The sequence below is a fragment of the Elgaria multicarinata genome, chromosome 16 (genome assembly GCF_023053635.1).
Source record: "Elgaria multicarinata webbii isolate HBS135686 ecotype San Diego chromosome 16, rElgMul1.1.pri, whole genome shotgun sequence".
Taxonomy (NCBI): Eukaryota; Metazoa; Chordata; class Lepidosauria; order Squamata; family Anguidae; genus Elgaria; species Elgaria multicarinata.
Genome location: NC_086186.1, coordinates 1,324,123 through 1,347,138, shown reverse-complemented (window position 1 = coordinate 1,347,138; position 23,016 = coordinate 1,324,123). Strand labels below are relative to the sequence as shown.

The window sequence follows — 23,016 nt, the reverse complement described above, 5'->3', positions numbered from 1 at the left end:
CACAAGATGTAGTGATGGCCATCTATTTGGATGTTTTTAAAAAGGGTTTTAAAATTCCTGGAGGAGAAGCCTGTCAATGGCTACTAGGCCTGATGGCTATATGCTACCTCTAGTAAGTAGTAGGCCTACATACACCAGTTGCTGGGGAACATGGGTGGGAGGGTGCTGTTGCACTCATGTCCTACTGGACTAGATGGACCCTCGGTCCGATCCAGCCTCAGGGCTCTTCTGATGTCCTTAAGAGCCCGCCCACATGGTCAGACCACAGGCCCCTCCAGCCCACCCTCCTGTGTCCACCCTGGCCACTTGGAAGGCGTCAGGTAGAGCCTCTGCTGCTGTTGCTCTCTCGTAGTGGAAGGGGTGGGAAAGCATGGCAGAGAGAGGGGGGCTGTAGCATGAGGTTTCAGCATGGCCTGATCCTTACCCCTCTTTTTATTTGTTTATTTATTTCACTCATGCCAGGCCGCTTTTGAAGTCATTGTTGTTAATTTGGTGCCTTGGCCAGGAATTGAACCCAGTCCTCCTGCATGGCAGGCGAGAACTCTGCCAGGGAAGCACAAGGCTGCCCAGTGTCCCATTGAGGCTTGTTCACACATCACGCTAGCCCACACTCATTGGTTGAATGTGGGCTGTTGCTGAACCCGGGACATCTTCTGCAGGGTGGTGTGTTAATCACCCTGAACGACCCAACAGCGGACCATGGGTTCTCAAGGTGATTTGCTCAAGAAAAATAGCCCACACTTGCTATTTTTCCTGCCTTTGGAGCGCCAGAAGAAAAGTCTCGTCCATCTTCTTTGTGACAGATGCCCTGTGGACCATCACGAAAGGGCAGCAAATTGATTGAATTTATTATCGACTCACATGTGTGCGCGTGTGCGCTTGCATGTGCTTTCCTGCCAGATGAGGTGGGAAGAGGCACTTGTTGGATTTCCCGGCTCAGGTGCAAAATAAATTGACCGGCCGTGGGGGCTGCCAGCCATCTTGGCTGGGGAGAGAACCCGATGCAGTTCTGACTCAGCAAAATGTGTGGGTCCGGCCCTTCCTCTGAGAGCGCCATGCAGCGTGTGGCCCCACATTTGAGTAGCTACTGAGGATCTTCTTGTGAGCGAGGGAAGGGAAGAAGAAAATGGACGTCTCTGTCTTGGGAGCCAGGACCAGTCAGCCTATGTCTCTGCTTCAATGTTCCGGTCCCACATCCTGATTATTCAAGTCACTGCTAGGTAGACCAACATCATCATCATCATCATCTCCTCCTCCTCCTCCTCCTCGGTTGGATGCTGTATGATGGGGCACACACACCAGGCTCTTGAACCAGGATTGCCCTTGGGAGGAAATGATGGGAGAACGCTGTTTTGTTTTCCAGGGGTCCTACATTGAACCTGAGCGTAAGACCTGCTACACTGAGCTGATGACGGTGAGCATGCCCCATGCCCTCAAGTTCTCTGCTTTGTGCTCGTACTGGGGTGCAGGGGGAGAGGGCCCATAGCAGGAGTGGGGGCCTCAGGGCCCTAGGACAAATCTGGCCTCCTACAGTTCCCCAGATGGCCACACCTCCTTCCCTTGGCCATACCCCTTTCTCCTGATGGTTGATCATGTGCTTTTCCAGCTTTTGCATGGAAAAGCAACACACACACACACACACACACACACACACACTAACGGCCCCGCCCACCCCTGGCACGCACCCCTGAAAGCTTTTCTGACATTGAATTTGACCCTCAGGCTGAAAGAGGCCCCTCCCCCTCTTCCCCCCCACCCCCAGCCTACATCCTCATTTCCCTCTCCCATGCTGTTTTGTCAGGCGACTTCCCAAAGCATCCATATGGTTGTTTATTTATATGCTGTCAAGGTGTATGAGAGTATACAAAGAATAAGAAGAAATGTCTCTGCCCCAAGGGCCTTACAAGTCCAAAATCTGGCACTATCTCTTGCTCCACCACTAATCACTAATGAGATGAATTCTCAGGTCTTGTGGCCACGAACATCAGTGCATCAGGCGCTGCCTGCCTTATGCTCCAGCCCAGAGATGTCGACCCTGGCTGGCAGCTGCAGCTTTCCAGGTTCTCCGGCAGGATCCCTTCCCGGCCCTCCCTGGAGATGCTGCTGCCACGGCTGGACCTGGGTCCTTGCGCGTGCAACGCAGGGGCCCCTCTGCCACTGAGATGCAGCCCAGATATCAGGGCTAAGATGACGAAGGTCCGTGGGGTTGGCCTATAGGACGGCCACTGCGAGGGCTGAGCTGCAGCCCTTCCGCCCAGCACCCTTCCGCAGGCTCCGCCTGGTTTGCTTTTCACGTTCGAGTGCTGATTTGGTGGGGGGGAGGAGACGGGGCGTGCCTCTACAACCCCCACCCCACCCCAGGAGGGGGGCCTTCAGCCGAACCATCCCAACAGCATTCAGTTAATTAGGGATGAACCACACACGCAGGGCTGCACCTTTCCTTCGCCGCCCTTCCTGTGTGTCCAGTTTTGAAATTCCACCCTGTTAGCTTAGCTCCAGGTAGAACCGTGCAGCCTGGTGTGATATTGCTGTGGTGGTAAATTGCCTGCCTCCGAAAGGGCAACGGGCCTTTTTAATTAAAAATGCATGGTCTGCCACGAGGTCTGAAGGGGGGGGGATCAATTGGTGGCTCCAGCTACGTTAGTCTTTCCCCAACTGCCGTGAAGCGAGATCTGGGCCCAGAAAGTCACAGAAGGCCACGGCCAGCACCAGCGCTCCTGAGCAGCCTCCCAAGGCAGGAGGCTGCTTTTATGGGCTGACGAGGGGGGGAGGTTGGGGGGGGGGACTGTAGAAAAACCGCTCTGAAGGGCGGGGCCAGCCCAAGTCATTTTGCTGCCTGAGGCAAAGAACAAGGCGGCGACAACCCCCCACCCCCATGCCAGACAAAAGTTGGCTCGACCAGCAATCACTGGCTCTCGTCTAGCCTACCTCACAGGGTTGTTGTGAGGATACAATGGAGAGAAGGGGGACCATGTATGTGGCCCTGGGCATCTTAGAAGAAGAGAAAAGTGGGATGTAACTATCATCATCGCCTGCTTTTCACCACGGTTTGCCTGCTAAAATGGCTACTCCAGAGTATAGCTCCCTGAATTTGCTTTGCAAAGAGCCAGGCCTTAGTCGAGAAAGGGGGTGTTATGAGGCAAACTCAGGCAGCTGCTGGGAGCCCAGCGCCTGCCTTTGGTGCCATTAAACACACACCACACACGTACGTCCCGTGCGCCCCTGGAACTACAGCACCAAGCAGCTCCCAGGTGCCCTCTTGGGCTTCCCCCACCCCAATGCCCTGGACATTAAATCATCCTGCACTATTGTGGGGAGGGAATGATGGCCGCTGGGGCGAAGGCAGCTGGCCGCATGGCAGTTGAATGGTTTTGTAGTGGGGCCATCGCACACACACAGACACACACACGGCAATGTTCTGGAAGGACTCCATGCCTGGGCAGAAGGGGGCAGAAGGAAGCCGCTCCGCGGGGGGCAGGGCAGACATCAGGGCAAGGAAGGGCCCCTCAGTGCTGGAGCCACCTCTAGCAAAGACCCAGCACACATGGCCGAGAGGGTACCCAAGGAGAGCCGACGTGTCCCAGCGAAGGTCGCGGAGGAAGACATCTGAAACGCTGAGAAGCCTCAGAACTTAATTCAGTGTTTGAAACCCGAGGCGCGGGGAAGAGAGCTGAGGCAGCAAAAGGCCCTGGCGAGATCCAACGGGTGGAAATGAAAAGCGGGGAGAAAAGGGAGGAGCCATAGCTTTGTGGCACTTCCCCCCCCCCCCCCCCCAGGATCTCCATCATCAGCATCAAATTGCCTGACGAGAACTCTGGTGCTGAGAGTCTGAGATAAGGGCAGATAAAGTGAAGGTCGGACCAGGGTGGTGGTGGTGAAAACAGGAAGAGGCCGTCGGCCTTCAGCAACGCTGAGAGGGTGGAGCCTGCATGAGGGAAGACTGAGGAATCCGTTCAGGGGGGACCAAATGTGAGGAGCTTTTATCAACTCACAGACACACACACACACACACACAGGGCTTCATTCTGTTTTCGGAAAACTGGCCCAACTGGGTTGCAGCAAATTGGGCTAGTTAGCAGATTTACTGTATTTTTCAACTTGCCAAAAGTTTAGCTGCAATTTGCGCAAATCTCTGCACAAATCAAAAAGGCTGAATTGCCAAACTCCTACGGCTTCGTTCTTGAGCTTGAAGTGAAAAATATGCTGAAATTTTGGATGCAAATAAAAGTCTGGAAGGGGCTCGTCTCCTCCTAGCAGGGCCTCTGTGCCTTAACTGAGGAGGGGGGGGAATATTTTAATGTGAACTCACCTAATTTCAAACCTTAAAATGAAGACATGAATCAAAACTCAGTAATTCTTGAAAATTCGCCCTTTTCCGAATTTTGCAATTGAGTTCCCCAATAATAATTTTAAAACGCTTACAAAAAATGTGTATATTGAGAAGGAAAGGAAAGGAGCCTCTCGTGCCAGCACTTGAGTCATTGCTGACTCCTCGAGGGACGCCTGCTTTCGCTGACGTTTTCTTGGCAGACTTTGTAGCGGGGTGGTTTGCCCTTGCCTTCCCCAGTCGCGGTTCCCTTTCCCCCAGCTAGCTGGGTACTCGTTTTACCGACCTCGGGAGGATGGAAGGCTGAGTCGACCTGAGCCGGCTGCCTGAGAACCAGCTTCCGCTGGGATCGAACTCAGGCCATGGGGAGAGTTTCGGCTGCAGTAACTGCCGCTTACCACTCTGCGCATATATTCATGAAGATGATGTTTAAAAATGTCTTGTATTAGGAACATTACTTGCAAAAAGAATGAAGCTATTGGGCAAAAATGCTCAGAAAACTTGGAAGACCTTGGCACACAGATGCATATCAATTTTTATGCAAAATTATTTTCAAAAATCCTCAAAGTTTGAGATGAACGAAACTTAAGATTGGAAAAACGAGAAACCAAGAGGAACTGAAACGGAGCACTTTTGTCCATCCACGTTGATAACTGCCCAGCTAGACAAAAATTTGACATGGGCTGCTTTGTCCATCACTGCGCCTCTCCGTGCTGCTTGGCCAAGGAGACACAACAGCCTAGTTGCTAAGAGCACCTCTGTTGTAGCAATAGCAGCGACCAGCATGAGCTGTCAGTGCCCCAGCGGAAGAAGGCAATACTTGCAAACAGGTGTGCAAGCAGAGTGCCCTGCCCACAGGAGGGTCGGGGTCCGTCAGTCCCGGACATGCTGCAGGCTACTGCTGTGAGTTCATGGTACACCTGGCTTTCCTTTTTCATCAGGTATGGCAGGTGGATGTGGGTGTGGTGCACGCCAGAGTCCTTTCCCAGGTGGGCACACCTGTTTGCTTTGTGGTTCCGGAGTTTGCCGTTTGGAAATGACCAGCACTTGGCAACCAGCGGGCTTGTTAACTTGATCTCTGGGGGATGGTGGAAGCAATGACTCCTGGAGTTTGAATGCTGGAGGATTCCACCCCCTGCTTTAGTGGAGCGTCTTGAGGCAGATCTGGGCCACTCAGAAACGGCAGATGACATTGTACTACCGACCCTTCTCTTGCACCGTGAGTCCTGCTGCGGGTCGAGGGCCTGGTGCGGAAGCCGCCTCCCATTTCACGCCTGTAGCCATGGCAGGCCAACGGTTTCAGTGAGCTTCAAGGGCAGAACGGCACATGCTCAGGGGAACTTTTGGAAATCGGGATTGCAAATGGTGCTGCTGCTGTTCTAGCATATAAGGAATGTAGAAGCCCCGATAAAGCGATGCGGTGGCGCTTGCAGGGGCTTGTAGCACACAGTAGAGGGCGCCGTTTTACCGCTGATCCATTTGTATTCTGTCTTTGTCATTGCTTTCAGGACGCTGCATCTTGTGTTTATCATCAGTTTGGTATAACTCACTCGTACAGGGGAGCAGGCAGAGTGTTCAGAGACGCTTTCTCTAGCCTGGTGCTCTGCAGATGTTTTGGATTTCAACTCCCATCAGCCCCAGCCAGCATGGGCATTGGTCAGGAATGCTGGAAGTTGTAGTCCAAAAATATTTGGAGGGCACCAGGTTGGAGAAGGCTCTGTTGGACTGTCTAACTGGGAAAACTTAAGAGTTCTTGATGGGAATTATTTGGTATTGACGCCTCTTGTTCAAAAGGCAGTTAGCAGAGAAAAAACAGAAGCGAGAACAGAATGAGCATTTACAAGTCCCACTTGCATACAGGGCTAAAAAATTAGACACCCACACCCTTCTTTAGTGAAGAAAAGGTAAAATGGTTTACTGTCAATATTCTTGCATAAAAATGCAGGGACAGTGTAGTTTCAAACAGACTTTGTTCAGTCCATTTCTTTGTTTTCTGTAACACCAGCAGGAGCAAGACAGAGCAACAGGCATGTGCGCTCCCAGCTATGGGAGAGGACAGAGAGGAAGGGGAGGAAGGGGAGGAACAGGAAACCACACTCTAGGCTATAGAGGTCTTAAGGCTAGCTATGCGCCCCCGGCCGCCAAATTCCCACGCTTTAACTAGCTAACTGCAACGCTGCTGGTACAGTTGGAATATTAGCGGTTCTATCAAATGTTACTCCCATTCATTTAAATGTGATGTGTTTCTGCAGGTCAGATTGTTTATATTTCTGTTTTTCAATGTGATCTTTAATATTTATATGTGAACTGCTAACAGATTTATTACATAAAGTGGTATATAAGTACTCCATGACAAATAAATAGATGCACCTTCTGTTTTGTGACACCCACCCACACCCGCCTTCTGTCTTACAGCTGCCGCAAGATGGGATGCCGCCCCACGAGGCCGTGTCCGAGATCCTGCCGGAGACACGAATCACCAGGTACAGTGAGCCATCAGATCTATGGGTGGGGGGGGGGGCAGGGGACGTCAAACGACAACACAACCTTTCTTACTGCCTATGAATTCCCCTGGGGCATTTTCCACCTCTCTCACCCTGAAGTCTCACTCAGAAACAGACAGCGATTGTCAATCAGGAGCCGATTGTCATTCAGGAGCCGGTTAAAGACATATTTATTTGTTCACAGGATTTGCAAACATGAAGTCCATCCTCCTACTTTCCTAGTAATTATGATGTTGGTTGCATTTTATTATGTGTTTGTAATGTTTAAAGTTATTGCTTTAACAGTGTTTATGCGTTGTATTGTTTTTAGATGGGTTGTTAGTTTCAAGCTAAACTACACATTATGATAAGCTTGTTAAAAGCACGCTAGTTCTTCTTCATGGTCTCTATGCATCACACATATGGGCTTTGCGCCTGCGCAGAGACCAGACCGGAACCTTCTATAGCTGAGTGGAACGTTTTTGGCGGGAACCCCTCCCCCACGCTACCGCGTATGTCCATGGGGTTCCCGCCCTTACCTCAGTTCTTCGTCGTCCGCCATTGTGCTTAGACCATAGAACCAAACCTCTTAGCGTTTTCTCTTTAAAATCCTTTTTTACTTCAAATCTTTCCTCTTTTCGCTTATTTCTCACTTCTTAACGTCTTTTCTTCTATTCTATCTAAAAAAAAAAAAAATTTTTTTTAGTAGTTAGATTTTCCTCAGCGATTTCGATCGCGGCGCTTAGCCGTATGGCAGTTAAGGCCCCATTTCGCAAGTGTGTGAAATGTGGAGCTAAGCTCCCTCCAACTGACGGGCACTCCCTGTGCATCCTGTGCCAAGGTGAAGGCCATAAAGTTGAGTCTTGGCTGAATCTTCGAGGATGCACAAAACGGCAGCCAGTAAGTCCGTTGATGACCGTTGCACTGAGGTGCCTGAACATTCCAGAGCGGCTAATAGGGCTCAGATACCCCTAACGCCTGGACAAACGGCAGCCAGTAAGTCCGTTGATGACCGTTGCACTGAGGTGCCTGAACATTCCAGAGCGGCTAATAGGGCTCAGATACCCCTAACGCCTGGACAAACGGCAGCCAGTAAGTCCGTTGATGACCGTTGCACTGAGGTGCCAGAACATTCCAGAGCGGCTAATAGGGCTCAGATACCCCTAACGCCTGGACAAACGGCAGCCAGTAAGTCCGTTGATGACCGTTGCACTGAGGTGCCTGAACATTCCAGAGCGGCTAATAGGGCTCAGATACCCCTAACGCCTGGATGGTCACTGGCGAGTTCCGCGGCCAGGAAAATCTCCAAAAAGGCCCGGACTCCCAAATCTTCTTCTGAAATGGAGAAAAAGAAGAAGAAGAAGCGAGACGCGGAAAAACCCTCGTTAGGGTCATCCCGCACGGCGGAACTGGCTAGGAGTCACTCTACTCCTTCTGCCATACCGACCGCTTCAATACCGAGGCCTCCCTCGGTATCGAGATCCCAGTCGGTACCGATGGCTACGGTACCGACACATCCTCCCAGTCTATCGGAGGGCGAGTTGCGGGATTCGGCTTCAGCGGCCTCTTTCCGAGAGCCTGCCAGGCTGCAAGAAGTTCAGGGACTAATTTCTCTACCGCCTTCGCCAAGGCACACTCTAAGGTGTCAATGGGAAGGAGCTTTTCAATACTCTTATCCCCAATCAGTATGTGGCGACTATGTATGGGATCAATATCACCCACAATGATACTTCCAGGGTGACCACCAGTACCCTCAAGAAGAATATTATGCGCACCCTCCGCCTACGAGGATGTGTCATCTACCGCTGCCTCCACCGCCCGCCCACCAAACGTCCACGGTGTCGTACGCAGCCATTGGCATCGACTGCCGCGGTTACCACGGTACCGACGGAGCATGTAGACCTCCAGGTGGTTACAGTATCCTTGCCTGAGGATAATTACCCATCGGATTCTGAGTCGGGGTTGTCGGCTACTCCATCGATGCCTTCACCAGAAGATGAGGTTCATGACAAGGACCCTTCTTCCCCTTCCGACAATATGGTCAGATTTTTTGACCATATGCTTAGAATGGCTCAGGCATTAGGACTGGAGATCCAGCAAATGGATGAATCGGTCGTCGATCCAATCTACGACGTTTTCCAGTCCACAACCAACCAACGACTTGCCATCCCTATTCCACATGCTTTAAAGCAAACGGCTCAATTATCTTGGAAAACACCGGCTATGACTCAAGCCACATTGAAAAGGCTAGAGACCCTCTATCGAGTCCAAGAGGAAGATGTACAGTTTCTGGTCCAACATCCCAAACCTAATTCGATCGTAGTGGAGTCGGCTCAAGGCCACTCACAGAAGGCACATTCTGCACCCGTGGACAGAGAAGGCAGAAAGTTGGACCATACGGGCAGGAGGATTTACTCCTCTGCCTCTTTGGGCATCAGGGCATCAGCCTACGAGGCTACCATGGCATGATACCAGCTCTTCCTCTGGGAGAAAATAGGATCCCTATGTGAACATCTCCCAGAGGACAAAAAAGAGCTGGCACGAGTTTTTCAGAACGAGGCCTCAGCCACAGCCAGGCAACAATTGTCGACAGCGAAAGGTCAGCAGAGGCAGCAGCAACAACAGCTCCAAAGCAAACGTCAGCCCGACTTCTCTAAGAAGCAGCGGGTTTGACTTCTTTATCCCAGATCCACCTCCCTTTGCGAACCGCCTAGCACCACATTACCATCAATGGGAGTCAATAACATCGGACTCCTGGGTGCTCACTATCATCAACTCGGGGTATGCCATCGAGCTCGATGTCCTTCCTCCTTCTTCGGGGGTGAAAGTAACGGCGCCATCCCCTCCTCTGCTTCTCGAGGTACAGACCCTCCTAGCGAAAGGAGCCATCTCTCCAGTACCCGCAGAGGAACTCAACCAGGGGGGTTTTCTCCCGATACTTCACGGTCCCGAAAAAAGATCTGGTAGCGGACATTTCAACCACCCTCAACCTGTTGGTCTCGTTGGGTCTGTGGGTCAACGAGGAGAAATCCATCTTGACCCCACAGCAGAAGCTGGACTTCATAGGGGTAACCCTATCGTCTCGGGACGGGAGAGCATACCTGCCCTCGACCAGAGCAAGCACCCTTCAAGATTTAGCCATCGCTACCGAGAGCCGCCGAAAGGTCTCGGCATGGACAATTCAGAGGCTATTAGGCTTGATGGCAGCTACAACTGCAGTCATCAGGTTTGCAAGACTCAGAATGAGAATATTGCAGGCCTGGTTTTTAAGAACTTTCGATCTTCGACACGATGCCCGGCGAACTTACCTGTCGATCCCGACGCAAGTAAGGGCATCTCTGAAATGGTGGTTTTCGATGTCGACGCTCCTAGAAGGAGTTCCCTTCCAGCAAGAAACTCCTTCGGTAACGATCACGACGGATGCATCGTTGATCGGATGGGGAGCACACTGCGACTCCCTCACAGCTCAGGGCCGTTGGCCTCCTTCCCAGAGGGAACATCATATCAACCACCTAGAACTGCTAGCGGTGGAGAATGCAATAAAAACTTTTTCACAAATGATCGAGGGCCAAAACGTCCTGATCGCGACGGACAACACCACGGTAGTGGCGTACATCAACAGACAAGGTGGGACAAGGTCTCATCCTCTGAATCGATCGGCACTCAGGATTTGGAACTGGTGCATAAAGAGAAATACTCACCTGACGGCGATGCATGTAGCGGGCAAGGAAAACATCATCGCGGACGCCCTCAGCAGGTCTTTCCACGTCGACCACGAATGGGAGCTCGATACCGAAGTAAGAGACGTTCTCTTTCGGTACTGGAGCCTCCCTGCTGTCGATGTCTTCGCTCCGAAGAAAACGCAGCTTGTTCCAGGTTCTGCAGCAGAGCAGGAAGAGGAAAGCACTCGCTAGGAGATGCTTTCACCAGAACCTGGAAAGGAAATCTTCTTTACATCTTTCCTCTGCTTCCACTGTTGACGAAGGTGCTGGCCAAAATCCAGTCGGACAGGTCGGACTGCATCCTTATCACACCGTGGTGGCCTCGACAGACGTGGTTCTCCCACGCCCTTCGACTGTCGGACGGGAATTACATCAGACTCCCGCCGATACCGACACTGTTGTCTCGACACCAGGGCAGGGTTCGACACGCAAACCTGTCGACCCTCAAGATGACGGCATGGAGAATATCATCCATTCCTCCTCTCATACCAAGGATTTAACTGTAGACCATATATTGTTGGCATCACTAAAGCCTTCAACAAGAAAATCTTACGCGGCAAAGTGGCAGAGATTTCAAACTTTTGCCTTGGGAAATGATCAAGCACCTGAATCTTGCCCTTTGTCATTGATTCTCAAATACCTATTGGCACTTTATCAGCAGGGACTCAAACTCACTTCCATCAGAGTTCACCTAGCGGCTATTACGTCTTTTCATCGAGGCATGGATGGTTTTACACCTTCACACATCCAACATTGAGGAAATTTCTAAAAGGACTTAAAAATACGATACCAACAGTAAAGTGTATCATTCCACCATGGAGCCTGTCAGTGGTGCTACAGGCATTGACAAAGAAGCCCTTCGAGCCCATGGCCTTATCTGACCTTAGGTTTCTAACATTCAAGACTGTCTTTTTAGTAGCCATCATTTCTGCTAGACGTGCAAGTGAGCTTAGGGCTCTCAGGATAGATGCTCCTTACACTATCTTTCACAAAGATAAGGTTGTGTTACGCACAGACCCTGCCTTCTTGCCTAAGGTAGTGTCAACCTTTCATCTGTCCCAATATATCACTCTACCAGCTTTCTTTCCGAATCCTACATCACCTGTCGAGTCTGCTTTACATACACTTGATGTAAGGAGAGCTCTTGCCTTTTACAAGGCTAGGACAGAGAATTTTAGAAAAACAAAGCAATTGTTTATTTGTTATGGGGAGCCTTCTAAGGGACTCCCTGTTTCATGCCAGCGTCTGTCACGCTGGATTGTAGAGACAATTGAACTTGCCTACTCTATCTCTAAACTAGAGCTGGTGAAACCTGTGACAGCTCATTCTACCAGAGCCGTTGCAACATCTGTTGCTTTCGGCAGAGGTGTTCCTTTGACAGAAGTCTGTAGAGCTGCAACGTGGTCCACTCCATCCACGTTTGTTAGGCACTACAGTTTGGACACCCGTGCGAGGCAGGACTGCTCGTTTGGAAGGACAGTGCTCTCGGAGATCTTCAGATGATGCACCAACCCACCTCCAAGAGTATGTGAGCTTGCTACTCGCCCATATGTGTGATGCATAGAGACCACGAAGAAGAAATGCAGGTTGCTTACCTGTAACTGTAGTTCTTCGAGTGGTCATCTATGCATTCACACAACCCACCCACCATCCCCACTTGGTGGTGTGAGACTTACAAATAACACAGTTATATGTGGAATGTACTTTATTTTATTTACACTCATGTTTATGGGGGCACAATGTCGGACTCCTGTAAACTGAGGTAAGGGCGGGAACCCCATGGACGTGCGCGGTAGCGTGGGGGAGGGGTTCCCGCCAAAAACGTTCCACTCAGCTATAGAAGGTTCCGGTCTGGTCTCTGCGCAGGCGCAAAGCCCATATGTGTGAATGCATAGATGACCACTCGAAGAACTACAGTTACAGGTAAGCAACCTGCATTTATACAGGTCATTTTTTTTCTTAAGATGAGAAGAAAACAATTTGTGGGGCCCTGATCCAGAATGTTCTCCCAAACTGGATCTAGGCCTCTTGAGTCGAGGAAACCCAGTGAAGGAGATTCCCCCTAGCTGCTCTGTGTGAGCAGTACCTTCAAGGGCAAATCGCACTGCGGCATGGGCAATTTTAAGCAGACAAAATGCTATGCGGCCCCAATCTGGACCAGGGGTGGGTTCCAGATGGGGACTGTTGTGGCTTCTGTTTTGTCAAAGGAGAAGTGGCCAGACCAAGCAGGCTTCAAAAACATTTTTTTTAAAAAAAGCGTTCATCATTATGTGTAGTTTGACCCTGATATACTAGAACTCATATTAAATAGGGACAATAAAAGAAAAAGAAATGGTTGGGAACAAGCAATTTCACAGTGTGGTTGTGTGTGTGCTTTTCCTGGTCACACAGAACTCTTCCGCAGGCTGCATGTTGTTGTTGTTGTTGTTGTTGTTGTTTTAAATTAAAGAGGAAGTGAAGAAGGATGGTGGGAAATTACCTGCAGGCTAAAGGTGTTTGATGGAGGAAGCCCGTTTGCAGTCTTGGGATGCTTCCTTTGTGCACTGGGGGGGGGGGGGGGAGCAATGGAGGAGAGCCCCGGGGATGACCCTTTGTTCTGTGTTTGACAGGCCCATCGTTGAAGAGGTCCAGGAGCTGGTAAGAGAGCTGGGGAGGAGGAGGGGGGAGGCGTGTTTCACTGGAAGGAGGGTTGGGGCTGTAAAATGCCACGTGGGGGGAGGCCGATCAGGGCGGGATCGGGGTGGGTGGGGGTCCATTCATTTTGTAACAAATGACAAGCAGGGCCCATTCATGAAACACGTGCCGTGAACAATGATTGGGGGACACACTCACTCACGAGGGGAGCCCTTTCCCTCCCCCCTTCTTCACTCACTTGATGATGGGGAGATTTGACTCCCTCTGGGGATGGCCCTTAACTCTGGGAGCCAGGCCCTGTGGGTGCCATTTTATTGCCCGAGAATGCCCTGGCTCTGGGCAGTCTCGATGGCTCTGGGCCTGGCCTGTGGAAATGCGGAGGCGGCGTGTCAGTTTCTCTCCCTGGAAGCCTCTCCGGCCGCTCGGCACGTCATCCCAGAGAACAGGGCTGGGGCTCCCCGCGTCAGACTCCAGGCCATCCGTCTCCTCGCAGTGTCAACAAATAAACCATGCTTATCTCTTGACATCCCGCTGAAGGCTAGGCCGAGGCCGGGGGGTCCGTGGTTTGGCTCCGAGAGAGCCCTGTCACGGCCACCCCTCCCACCAGCGGCGCTGCTGTCCCATCTGCCGAGAGCAAAGCGCCCCCCCTTGCCTGCCTCCCGCTGGCTGGCAGAGGCGTCTCGCTCTCCTGGGCCACGGCCACCTCCGCCCCCCCCCCTTTGAGATGCCCGGGTGCTCTGGGCTCGCGTGCCCGTGCAAAGGGTTGTGCTGGGCTGGCTACGGGTGGGGCGAGGAATGCAGGGCCTGCGCTGCTGGGTGGCGTGCGTGGGTGTGCCAGGGAAAGTGTGTTGCTGGGCTTTGCGTCTGACCCAGGAGAATCAGGGCTGCGTAACCCACCCACCCGTCTGAAACCTTGGAGCAACCGCCTTCCCCAACCAGAGTTGTTGGGCTACAATTCCCATTACCCCAGCCAGGTAGGCTGGGAATTGTAATCCAACACCACTGCCAGGCACCAGGTTGGGGAAAGCCGCCCCACATCTGGTTTTTGAAAACTGCTGTGGAAGCTTTGCTGGAGGCTGGGAGACCAAAGGGACGGATGGAGGGATGGCTGAGGGAGGCAGGCATAGGAGGCCTCAGGGCCTGCCCAGTTGGGCCCCCTCCCCACCCTAGGGCCCTCTACAAGCACTAGCACTGCAGGGTGGGTTTTGGAGAGGACCTCGAGGTCCTGGCAAATACGGCGAGATGTCGGATGCCCACGGAAGGTCCACACCTGCCTTCCAGGCCGTTGGCCAAGGGGCATTTCACTGTCAGCTTCCCTATCAGCGCGGTCTCTCTCGCAATGCAGCCCGTTCGATGGCGTGTCCCTTCCAGGCGAGGAAGCCACAGATGGCTGCTGGGGAGGCAGCAGGGAGAGCAAGGCCCCGTCTTGGCTGTGGTCCCAATGACCTCTTTGTACGCACAACACTGGCCTTTCGCTCAGGGATGCGGAGGGAGGGGGAGAAGGAGCACAGAGACAAGGTCGCTCTCGTGCGGTATCTCGGGATCCGAAGCATGAGGAACGGCCAAGGTTTGGGGTGGGCAGGAGGCGCCTGCCAAAGCGCTTAGAGCTGCCAGGCCACGGGGCGGCGGGCTCTGTGGCTGCTGCAGCCCACGAGGGAGCATAGAGGGAAGCCCAAAGGAGAGGCCTCGCCTCTCTCTGGGGATGGCCCTGGGCTAAAGACGTTTGATGGAGGAAGCCTATTCACGCGAGCGAGCGAGTGACATCTATGCATACAGACTAGCAGTGCAGGCCGGTGGCTCCGACGTCCGTTGGGGTGTGTGAGAATCCGCTCCAGGTTTCAGTCAGAACTCTAAAAGGGGTCTAAAGTTGCTGTCCAGGCTCTGCGCCTGGGACTGCGCCTTCTGAGTTCTGACTGAAACCGAGAGTGGGTTCACGCACAGCCTGCTGACATCGGAGCCACCAGCCTCTGCTGAAGGCTAATGCAGAGCGGCGCCCTCCTGCCTCCTCTTGCTTGCTGCTGCCGCCACCGCTGCCTTTCCTCTTGCTGGGCTCCTCCGTCGGTGGCCGCCCTCCCTCTGCGCACGGCAACCGGAAGGTGTCTTTGTCCTGCCTCCATTGGATTGCCGGGCGTCAGGTGAGTTGCTCTCGTCCTTCTCGTGGCTGCCAGGAGTCGGACAATTACCGCGCGGCCCTGCAGAAGATGGCGGACGACATCATGTCCCTGCGCCAGCACGTCGCCAGCCTGGAGGCGGAGAACAGCACCTTGAGGCGCAACCTGAGCTTGCACGAGGACGTGGGCCGCGCCCTGTTCCACGACATAGACCTTGATGTCATGACCAAGGCGGAAATAGTCGACAAGATCCGTAAGGGGCTCACCGCCTGCTCTGCCCCCCCCCCCCCGCTGTTGCCCGGCAGGGCGCGAGTGGACGTCTCCACGTGGGACAAGATGAGCAGCGAGTCAGGGCGGTGGGGGGGGGCTGTCAGAATGGGTGGAACTCCTGCGGGGATGGCCGGAGGAGGGGGTGGAGGGGGGGCGTTCTACAGCAATTCCCGGTATCCCCCGAGGCAGGGGGGCAGGTCAGCAGGACAAACTTGGCTCTCCAGGTTTCCCCAGGTGGCCTCTCCCCCTTCCCTTGGCCCCGCCCACCAGTCATAGCCCCACTGCCTTCCCAGCTTTTGTGCAGGTTTTTTGCCATTCGAAAAGGCTGAGCTGCCTCCCCTGCGGCTTCCGGGCTGCAGTCAAGGGCTTTTATGCTAGAACGGGTGGGTGTCTTGGCCCCGCCCCTTTGCTTCTGGCCCCGCCCACTGTCGGAATGGGGCCCCTCAGAGCTTCTCCAGCATGGAATGTGGCTCAGCCCCCTCCTCGGGAGAAATGTGTTGGGGTCAGGGGCCACGGGGGTCACCCCAGAGAGCTGGACTTGGGCCCGAGGTGTCGCGCTCATAGCCCCTGAGCCCAGAACTGCCAGTGCTGGTCTTGTGGGCCGGGGTGTGCCCAGGGCCCTGAAGAAGGGGCATCGCCCGTGGGCACAGGAGCCATTGCCGGCGCTGACAGGGCTTCCACTGTGTTGCGCTTTTGCCTCTGCCTTCCCCTAGTGGCCCTCAAGCAGAAGCTGTCCTCTGGGGCGCGGGAGATGGCGCGGATGAAGGACCGCGTGCAGCGGCTGCAGAACGAGTTGATCCGGGTGAGCGCTCCAGAGCCCACGTTGCCTCCGCCCGTGTGGAAGGGCGGCCACCGCCGGGCTCATCTGGGCACGCCTGGGCCTCCCGCCGTACGCGAGGCGCTTGCAGCTAGGCCAGGGGGGGAAGCTGCTGCCGTGGTGCGCGGCCACCATTCCACGAGGGGCGCTGAGCGCAATGCCACCTCAAGATGGCCTCCCCGCAAGATGGCAGCCACCGCCCACAGAGGAGTGTGTGCCGCTGGAGGCGGCTGCCCCGTTTTCCTGGAACGCCTCAGAGCAGCGCCGCTGCATCTGGGACACCTGCCGCCATAGCCAGAGGAAAGGGAAGGGACGGCCACTGCGGAGGCATCCGTGAAATTCACGGCCCCACCAGCAACATGGCCCTGGTGTAGGGCACCCAATTTCAACTGCTCCCCAAACACCGGTGGCTGTTCTGTGGGGATCAGACAGGATCAGTCCTTGGCTCCTGAGAAGGCCTCCACGTCTGTGGGGGGGAGCGGGCTACCGTGGCATGAGCCCTGGGCAGGTGCTCGGCCTCCATGCTGGCCCTGGCTGCCGGCCCTGGCTGCCTCTGACCCCGATGCCCCCCCTCCCACCAGAAAAACGACCGGGAAAAGGACCTGGTGTTGCTTCAGCGAGCGCATCAGCAGCAGCAGCTGGTGCTCAGGAGATACCAGGCCAAGGTAGCCAAGATGCAGACGCTGGAAGAGGCCGTGAGGCAGCAAGAAAAGGTAGGCGGTCGTCCTCGGTTTGGAGGGCCGCCAAGAGGGTCCTGGGCGTGGCCCGTCAGTGCTTAGCCCCTGGGCGGGAGGCCTCCCCCACCAGGGTGACGTGGCAGGCGTGGCGTCCCTCTTGAAGTGTCCCTCCTTATCCCGCATTTTTCATTGGAGCATGTGAATACGCACATGCGCATCTCATGCGAAACCGTCTCCTCTTTTGGCGTGATGCGTAAGCGGCCACCCAGTGCTACCCTGTGGTAAGTTGGGCAAGTGAAAGTGGCAGGAGCTGTGCAAGCCTTAGCCTTGGCCTGGCCTCTCTCTCCCTCTCTCTGGTCCTCCGTGGGAAGCCCTTAGGCGGGGGGTGGGGTGGGGTGGGGTGGGGCTCCCCTCCCTTCTCAGCGCCTCTCGCCTGCTGCTTCTGATGACAGGTGATCGAGAGGATGGAGAGGATGTTGGAGGAGAAGATGAAGGACCGGTTCAAAGAGGCGACCCTGTTCTCAGACTTGCCCCGAGGCACAGGTAGGCGGCCCACACTCTGTGCTCCTCCTTTGGCTCACGCGCAAGGCGCTGAAGCAGAGGCGGCCGGGGAAACCACGTCCATCGCAGGGGCCTGTGGAAGTTTGTCACTGAGACACGACGTCTCACCCCAGCACCTCCATGGCCAGTCAGGGGCTGTTGCCAGGAACAGGCTTCAGGGGGCTTTGGACAAGACACCCCCATAAGTATTGTAAATAGTCATAATAAACCATCGACCCCAGAGACCTTCGCTTCACAGGTTCCAGCCTAGATTAGGCCGGAGGGGTCATTTGCCCCCTGCAGGATGTTTGGTCCCGTGCGACCTCCCCCCGTTCCCGGCCTTGATGCCGGATGGACGACGCTGGCGTTGGCCCCGTCCCTCTGTGCCTGCTGACCCCCTTCTCCCTCCTTGCCCCTCAGTGGCAGGCGACAGCTGGCCCAAGGATCTCTACGCCACCCTGCTGATGGAGAACACCCGGCTGCGGGACGAGCTGGGCAAGTCCTCGTTCCGCTCCCCCATCATCCTGCAGCAGCAAGCGTTGCCGGTGAGAGACTCCCGCTCTGCCAGCCGGGGTCTGGGGCGTCCTGCCCTGCTGCTGCGCTCCGGGCAGGCCGCCAGCATGTCTTTGTCGAGCCGGCCTCAGTGGCAGGAAGAGGGCAAGAAGAGGGATGCGGCTCTAGAGGGTTCTGCGCCCTCTGGGACAGGGCAGCCTTCTCTGCCCTCGTTTTGACCAGGGTGTCAAGCTCTTTTGGCCCGAGGAGAAGCTCTTGCGGGGGGGAGGGCATTCCAGTGGTGGGGGCGGGGGAAGCTAAACTCAAGAAGGTGGGGAGCCCAAATCACCTGTCTGTTCCTGCCTGGAGCCCTTACGGCCAGGACCTGCACCCTAGGAGAGGGGTCCTGGGGGCGGGGCAGAGGGAACTCGCACAAGCTGGCCATCCACCCAGTGGTTGGCATTCAGGGGAAAGGGGCCTTGGGGCATGTAGGGAGTTCCAGAGGGTTCCCCAGATTTGTCCCGTGAGCCTGGAGTTCTGGGCAGCCGATCTAGCGTGCTCTCCACCACCCTTTGAATTATGGTGGGTTTTCTTGCCAGCAACTTTAGACAGATTAATCGCTCAAACCTCCAGGCATTTCCAAATGAGAAGAGCGGGTGGGTGGGTGCGGAGCGTAGGCCGTGGAGGATGCCGTTTGCCCCGGGTGCTTTCGGCCGATGGAGCCATCCGTCCCTCGCTGATCAGCGACGGCTCCTGGGACGAGTAGATGGGCTCAAGGGGCGGCGGCCACTGGTGGTCCCTGGTCCCCAGCCCAGCTTCCGTTTGAAGATGAGCAGCTCAGGGTGGGGACGGAGGAAGCTGCCTTGCACCAGTGCGAGCCCCTCGCCTTTTCAGCCGGTGCCATCTCCTCTGATGGGCAGAAGAAGTGCAGACAGGAAGCAGACCGTTCCGCGAGGAAAGCGACAGGCTGCGGGCGGAAGGGGAGGGGGTCCAGGCGCTCCAGAGCGAGAGCGGCTCTGCCGGCCACGCACCTTTGCAGCCCAGCAGCTGCACGGGGTTTCATTTCTGATCTGCCTCCTTGCATTTCTCTCCTTGCATCGTAAAATGTGCTCTCCGCTCCCCAGGACACGTTTTCTGGCAGCACCGAAAAGCTCTCGTTAATTTCTAAACTGGAGAGGGCCGAGGCGCGTGTCCACGCCTTGGAACACCAGGTAACGGCCCTCGGCCTGCACCCCGCCTCCCGAGCCTCCCCTGGCCCGGCCCGGCCCTCTCGTGGCAGCAGCAGCACCTCCGATTCAAGGGCAGGGACTGGGCTTGCTCAGTGGGTTCAATCCCCGCTGTCTCCAGGGAGGAACCCTTCCAGAAAGCCCTGGGAGCCCTTGCTGCCCGTCGACACGACTGGGCCAGGGGGACCCGCGAGCTTCCTTGGGATGAGACGGCTCCCTGTGCTCCCGCCCAGAGTATTCCTCCATCAGAGATGAATCCTTACCTGCTTCCCCTGACCTGGTGCCCTCCGTCCCCTCAGCCATGATGGCCAGTGACCTTGCTGGCTGGCGGTGGTGGGTTTTGTAGTCCCAACGCATTTGGAGGGTACCATAAGAACCTAAGAAGAGCCCTGCTGGGTCAGACCAAAGGTCCATCTAGTCCTGCATTTGGTTCACATGGTTAGCCTGGTGTCCCTAGGCAGCCTGCGTCTGCTACTGGAGGTCGTCATCGGTGGCCTTCTCCTGCACCAACACCACCGCCGCCGCCGCCGCCGCCACCACCACCACGTGGGGCGAGGCTGTTCGCAGGAGTGAGGAAGGCCCTGGCTTCCAGAGATCAAACGGTGGGCTGGTTCAGCTGGAAAGAGTGCAAACCGGAGAAATCCCGCCCGGCCACACTGGGTGTTTGCTCTCTCTCTGTTACAGCTGGAGGAATCCTCCAGGAAATGGGGCCGAGAGAAGCAGGATTACAGCACTCGGCTTCTAGAGCAGGACCTCGGATTTGGCCAATCTCCATCCTCCCTCATCATTCAGGAGTTCTTGCAGGTGAGTAACTGCCTTAAAGCCTTAGGGTTTAACCCTAACCCTTAGAAGAGGCCATTCCACCTTCTAGAATGGCACTGGGGGTGGGGGTGGTGCAGCGTCCAGGGAAGGAAACTCCCGGGAGCTGGGATGTAGCTGCAACTGGCCAATTTCCATCTTCTTGTTCCCTGAATGCTCTGTGGAACACACCTGAAAGTGCAAAAGAGGGGAGCTGGTTCCATCCCTGAAGCCCGCTCTCGCCCCCGCCCCCTCAGGCCTTAGGCCGGGTCTCTGTGGCATGTCCCCGTGGCTGATTAACGCACCCCCCACTCCCCCACCCACAGGACAAGAAGGCAGGGAGAGGCGATGAAGACGAGAAGACTGCAGTCAAGACCGGGAAGAACGCGTACTAGCAGCTCCATGCAGGGAGGGCTGCTCTCATAGGTCAGTGCAAGGCAGGCTCGTGGGCCAGTGGCCCTCTCGACCAGTGGCCTTCAGACTTCCAGCCTCTCCGTAATCTGAGATCAGATGTCAGCTTCAGAATCTCAGGCCCCCAAATTCCCCACAAATTGCAAATTGTGGGAAATCAATCCCAGGCCAGACTATGGTGGACGAGGCGATCAAGAACTATGCGTCACGGTGGCTCTATATGGCCTCTTAGGGATGTCGCCGTGGGGGCCCTCTACGGCCGCCATCTACGCAACGGGGGAAATGCATACCATCCGGAGCCTCCATTGTTGCATGCAGCAGAGGCTGTGGACGAGGGCAAATGTGCTTAGGGGCTCAGGTGAGGGCGAGAGGCTAGCTGGGCCGGCAGACAGAGTGGGCCACCAGGACGGCTTTCACCAGCTGACTGTTTCAGCTTTCCGAACTTATGAAGTCGTTTTTGCTTCCCCCACTCTGCAAAATGGGGACCCTGTTCTCCGTGCTCAGCAGCTCCTTCCTTGCAGAGACGTTGATGCTGACCCCCCCCCCGCCCCAGCCTCCTCTCTTGAAGGAGAATCCAGTCATTATTTTCCCCAATGGGGTGAGAGACCTACCTGTTTGCTCATAAGCTACAGTGACCTCCTCATCTGGGAACACAAGAGACTCCGTTTTCCAAGCACACAGTGCTAAATACGTCCTTTTCCCAAATCCGAGGTGAATTGTGGGGACAATGCATGTGGGGTGAATCCCTAGGTAGGAACAGGTCGGGTGCCAGGATCGGGTGGGGCCTCTGCGGCAGAACACCCTCTGAGCAGCAGGTGACAAGGAGCCACGCCAAGGCCACCATCAGCTCATGGACCACGTTGTGTTTGTTTGTTTTGACAATTAACCATGAAGATGTTTGGCTAGACGGGAGCATTTTTCATCATCCCTCTCTCGCTCCCTGCCCCCCAACAATAAAACCTAAAACATATTCAGGATTGTATCCCACGGAGTTCGACTTACAGTAGACCAGTTGACGTGAATGGGAATTGCGTTAGACTCACTCTTCGGATACAGCCCTCAGGTTCCCACATGTGCCTCAATTTTCCTCATCTTGTTTCCCCTGTGTGCTGAGTTTGGTTGCTCTAGAGTGCAGCGGGGCACGCTCCGCCAGCCCAGATCCAGCCGTGCATCGAAGCAGGCTTCTGGGGTGAGGAAGCACAGCAGGGGCACCGTCCACAGAGCCCTTTTAAAGGACTGGAAAGCCACGGGGTGGGTGGGAGGAAAACCTTTTGCGTGGGCCATGGGGGTGCTGGAAGAGCCTCCTGACCTCCGTTCTCTTCCTCCTTGTCAGGAGACTTGTCTGAATGCAGTCACACCTCTCAAGAGGCACCAGAGCCTTCACCCGCTGCCACAGTGCTGCAGGACCGGCGGTGGCATTCGGCATGCCATGGTGGGGCGGGTTCTCTCCTGCAAAGTATATGTCCCGGGCTCAACTCCCCTCTCCCCTAGAGAGGCTGAGTGGAGCACAGGCTTCCCTGAAAGGCAATATTAAAGTCTCGGCATGAACCGAATGCCAAAATGGAGAAGCTTGGAGAACCGAGAGTGGATTTTTGTGTGGGCGCCATTCAGTTCTGGGCTCAGGCTTCTGAAAAGCCGTACTAGTTGTAATGGCTATGTGCTGCTGCCTCCAGCATCAGAGGCATTAAGCCTATATACACCAGTTGCTGGGGAACATGGGTGGGAGGGTGCTGTTGCATCGTGTCCTGGTCAACAGCTGGTTGGCCGCTGTGTGAACAGGGTGCTGGACAAGATGGACCCTTGGTCCGATCCAGCCTCAGGGCTCCTCTGGTGTTCTAAAAGCTAAATGTATGTTGTTTCCACCAGCCTCTGGTTGGTGGATCTTGGAGTTCTAGTTGTTATTATTTATTTATTTATTTATATGCTGCCCCATTGCCGAAGCTCTCTGGGCGGTTTACAAAGGTTAAAAACAGTGAACATTAAAAACAAATATACAAAATTTAAAACCATAAAAGTCTAAAATACAAAAAACAGACAAAAAAGAAACAGACAATATCCACTTAAAACAACTATTCTGGGGCCAGTTAAAAAACTCAGCATACGCTGTTAAATGCCTGGGGGTAATAGTCAACAGTAGTCCTACGTAAAGTAGACCTGCTGAAATGAATGGGTCACAACTAACTTAAGTCTCATCCGTTTCAGTGGTTCTGCTCCACGTAGGACTAACATTGGACACTCCTTTTGGCCATCATCTCTGGTACTGTAATGCCTGGGTGCAAATGCCCCACCCATGCGATGGAACGACCAGGCTGGGCTTAGTGGTCCTGGACTGATCTGTGGTCGTCTTCTCCATCTGCAGCCAGCTCATTCCCACCTCTCTGTTCCATCCCTGGAAAACAGTGTAGCCAGATAGTTCCACACCAGAAGAGGTCCCTCCTCTGCAAACCCCGTGCGGAAGAGGCTTAGAAAGCCCAGGAGCAACACACACACTCTCTGCTGTTTGGGTTT

At 54.8% G+C, this 23,016-nt stretch overlaps 1 protein-coding gene across 1 annotated transcript in view; it reads left to right on the top strand.

The window, feature by feature from the left end:
• CCDC33 (coiled-coil domain containing 33) overlaps positions 1 to 20,492 on the top strand; it is a 123,812-nt gene extending 103,320 nt beyond the window's left edge. Inside the window, exons 14-24 of the mRNA XM_063142607.1 lie at positions 1,364 to 1,414; positions 6,743 to 6,810; positions 13,142 to 13,169; positions 15,335 to 15,530; positions 16,261 to 16,349; positions 16,946 to 17,077; positions 17,494 to 17,584; positions 18,008 to 18,126; positions 19,198 to 19,284; positions 19,984 to 20,103; positions 20,424 to 20,492. Coding sequence (XP_062998677.1) covers positions 1,364 to 1,414; positions 6,743 to 6,810; positions 13,142 to 13,169; positions 15,335 to 15,530; positions 16,261 to 16,349; positions 16,946 to 17,077; positions 17,494 to 17,584; positions 18,008 to 18,126; positions 19,198 to 19,284; positions 19,984 to 20,103; positions 20,424 to 20,492 — 1,050 coding nt within the window. The remainder of the gene's footprint in view (positions 1 to 1,363; positions 1,415 to 6,742; positions 6,811 to 13,141; positions 13,170 to 15,334; positions 15,531 to 16,260; positions 16,350 to 16,945; positions 17,078 to 17,493; positions 17,585 to 18,007; positions 18,127 to 19,197; positions 19,285 to 19,983; positions 20,104 to 20,423) is intronic.
• Positions 20,493 to 23,016: the final 2,524 nt, after the last annotated feature.